The sequence below is a fragment of the Primulina eburnea genome, chromosome 11 (assembly GCF_022965805.1).
Source record: "Primulina eburnea isolate SZY01 chromosome 11, ASM2296580v1, whole genome shotgun sequence".
Classification (NCBI taxonomy): Eukaryota; Viridiplantae; Streptophyta; class Magnoliopsida; order Lamiales; family Gesneriaceae; genus Primulina; species Primulina eburnea.
The window spans coordinates 40,342,244-40,345,056 of NC_133111.1; the positions used below are offsets into that span (position 1 = coordinate 40,342,244).

Sequence of the window (2,813 nt, forward strand, 5' to 3'; positions counted from 1 at the left end):
AATCCAGACACGGGCTTCAAAATTACCCTGGGCCTGAAATCACAAATAAGACCGTTAGGAGGGGGCCAGGAGGGTGTCCTGGCGTAGCCCCTCCGACGCTCAAGTCAGAGACTAAGGATATATGAGGGAACAGCTAAGGGCGCTGCTGAAAACAATATTGAATGAATGAATTAACACTCAAACCTGGTATTTATAAAAGAATACATGGGCCCTTGATAGACCTGTTTTCCATTTGGGCCAGAGGATGGGCAGGGGTAGTGAGCCCATTCCTGAGGTATCACTCCCCCTTATCTTCTCTTCTTACGTATAGCCATTATATATATATATATATATATCATGCATGTATCCATGCATGACAATGATACCCCACCCTCCAACCCAACCCCATGCAATTAAGCATAGATAAAAGGCCAACAATCTCGCTCAAAAAGAGCCCCGGAAATTCCAATTTGCAATATACTACTTCATTCAATATTTCAAGAATACAGAGAGATCCCTCCCCCTTAACTAGGGTTTCTTTCTGCTTTGTTTGCCCTTTTCTGATCGTTTTATTCAAGAAATGAAAGTCCCCTTTACTGCCAACGATCAAAATAATTCCAAAACAATAGAACGTAACGTCAACAGGAATCCGGCCACCGGCTGCTCCCCCTACGAGCCCAAATCGGTTCTTGAACTCCGAGGGAGTCCGAGCCCTGTTACGGATCAAAAGCCCACTCCCAATTCCAACACTGATAACATAGTTGGCTCTGTTTGTGGTCACGACTCTCTTCAGCTGGAAGATCAAGATCATGTTCTGATCAATCAAAACTTGGAGGATTGGGATTCTTTGATGAGAGAATTGGGCTTGCATGACGATTCCACTGCCCCCGTTTCAAAACCAATAATTCATTCTCAATCTGAAAACGCTGGGATTAATCAAGATCAATACTCAACTCTGTCTGAATTTTCAACTGTTTCCTCGTTTGATTCAACCCAGTTTGTGCCAGCTGATTTCGGGCTTCTCTCCGATGTATCGACGTACACTACTGTGTCTTTGGATCAATCTGCCGGTGATTTTAACTGCGGCAACTGGAACGTGGGGTTCGATTACGTCGATGAGTTGATTCGACTTGCTGAGTGCTTCGAGACAAACTCGTTTCAACTCGGGCAGGTGATACTAGCGCGGCTCAATCAACGCTTGAGGTCTCCTACTGGCAAGCCTCTCCAGAGAGCTTCTTTCTATTTCAAAGAAGCCCTTCAATCGCTACTCACCGGATCGAATCCGATTAATCGTCCCGCAAGCTCTTCGGAGATAGTTCAAACGATCAAAGCTCAAAAAATCTTCGCCAGCATCTCTCCGATCACCATGTTTTCAAGCTTCACGGCTAATCAAGCTGTGCTCGACGCTTTAGAAGGCTCCGTTCGAGTCCACGTCATCGACTTCGACATCGGGCTGGGTGGACACTGGGCTTCCTTCATGAAAGAACTGTCGGAGAAGGCAGACTCGCGTAAAGGTGGGCTGCCTATTCTTCGAATTTCGGCTCTTGTTCCTGATGAGTACGCCATGGAATCAAGATTGATCAGAGAGAATTTAGCTCAGTTTGCACGAGAGCTTAACATAAGGTTCGAGATTGAGTTTATTTTAATACGAACCTTTGAATATTTATCCTTCAAGTCCATCAAATTCATGGACGGTGAGAAGGTCGTGGTTCTCTTATCTCCGGCAATATTCCGGCACGCCGGCTCAGGATTTCTGAACGATCTCCGGCGAGTCTCACCGGAAGTAGTGGTGCATGTCGACATCGAAGGGCCAATGTGTTTCGGGTCGTCGTCGTATAGGCAGACGGTAATCGACGGGCTGGAGTTTTACTCCTCGCTGTTGGAATCCTTGGAAGCCTGCTAACTTCGACGGCGGCGGGGATTACATGCAGCGCATAGAGACGTTCGTGCTGTTCCCCAAGATACTCGAAGTTGTGGAGACATCCGGGCGGCGCGTGACTCCTGCAAGAGAAGCGCTGGTGGCGGCTGGGCTAAGGGAGGTGGGGCTGAGCCAATTCGCTGAGTTTCAGGCGGAGTGTTTACTACGGAAAGTGGAAGTTCGAGGATTCCACGTGGCGAAGAGACAGGCGGAGATGCTGCTTTGCTGGCATGAAAAGCCACTGGTTGCCACGTCAGCCTGGAGGTATTAGGATTATATCAGCTGCGATCATACTTATCCAATGTAATGGTGGTTGAATATGGTAATTAATAATTTTAATTGTGTTGGGGTTGGGGATGAAATATATAGTCCAAACCCTCTTGTGTTTATTATGTAGTTTGTATTAATGTTTAGCAATTGGATGGGAACACATGCAATTAGTTTTCAAATTTTATGATGATCATTTAAAGGGATAAATTATTTGGTTAAATCAAACGTCATTTATTTTTCTTAATTTGAGGTGAATATACTTGAAATATCTGGTACAATTTTAAAGCTTGTCGTGCATATTTATGTGAGCACTGATAAGGTGATACTTACATATTTGATGCGATAAAACATATAAAAATTACACTTCTATATGTGATTGTCATCGATGATTGTAGTGAAATATAGAAAAATTGTACTTCCAATAAGAAAATATCATCTCATCGATACTCACATAAATATGCAATATAGATATCCAATATATCAGAACTGATATATACACTCGCGGAGTGAAACAAACTCGAACATACTCCACGAACCCAAGTTTGTATAGGAATAAATGTACTTCTTTCTATTCATCTTTGCTTTAAGAAAAGATTATGAATAAATTTTTGTATGAAAACATTTTTTAAATTAGTTTTCTAACCAA

At 43.3% G+C, this 2,813-nt stretch overlaps 1 protein-coding gene across 1 annotated transcript; it reads left to right on the forward strand.

Annotated features, from left to right (window-relative positions):
* Positions 1–383: 383 nt before the first annotated feature.
* LOC140806047 (scarecrow-like protein 15) lies at positions 384–2,351 on the forward strand. Its single transcript, XM_073162487.1, is given in 2 exon segments — positions 384–1,875; positions 1,877–2,351. Coding segments are annotated over 2 exon segments (1,608 nt in total). The 5' UTR covers positions 384–559; the 3' UTR covers positions 2,169–2,351.
* The last annotated feature ends 462 nt before the right edge of the window (positions 2,352–2,813 follow it).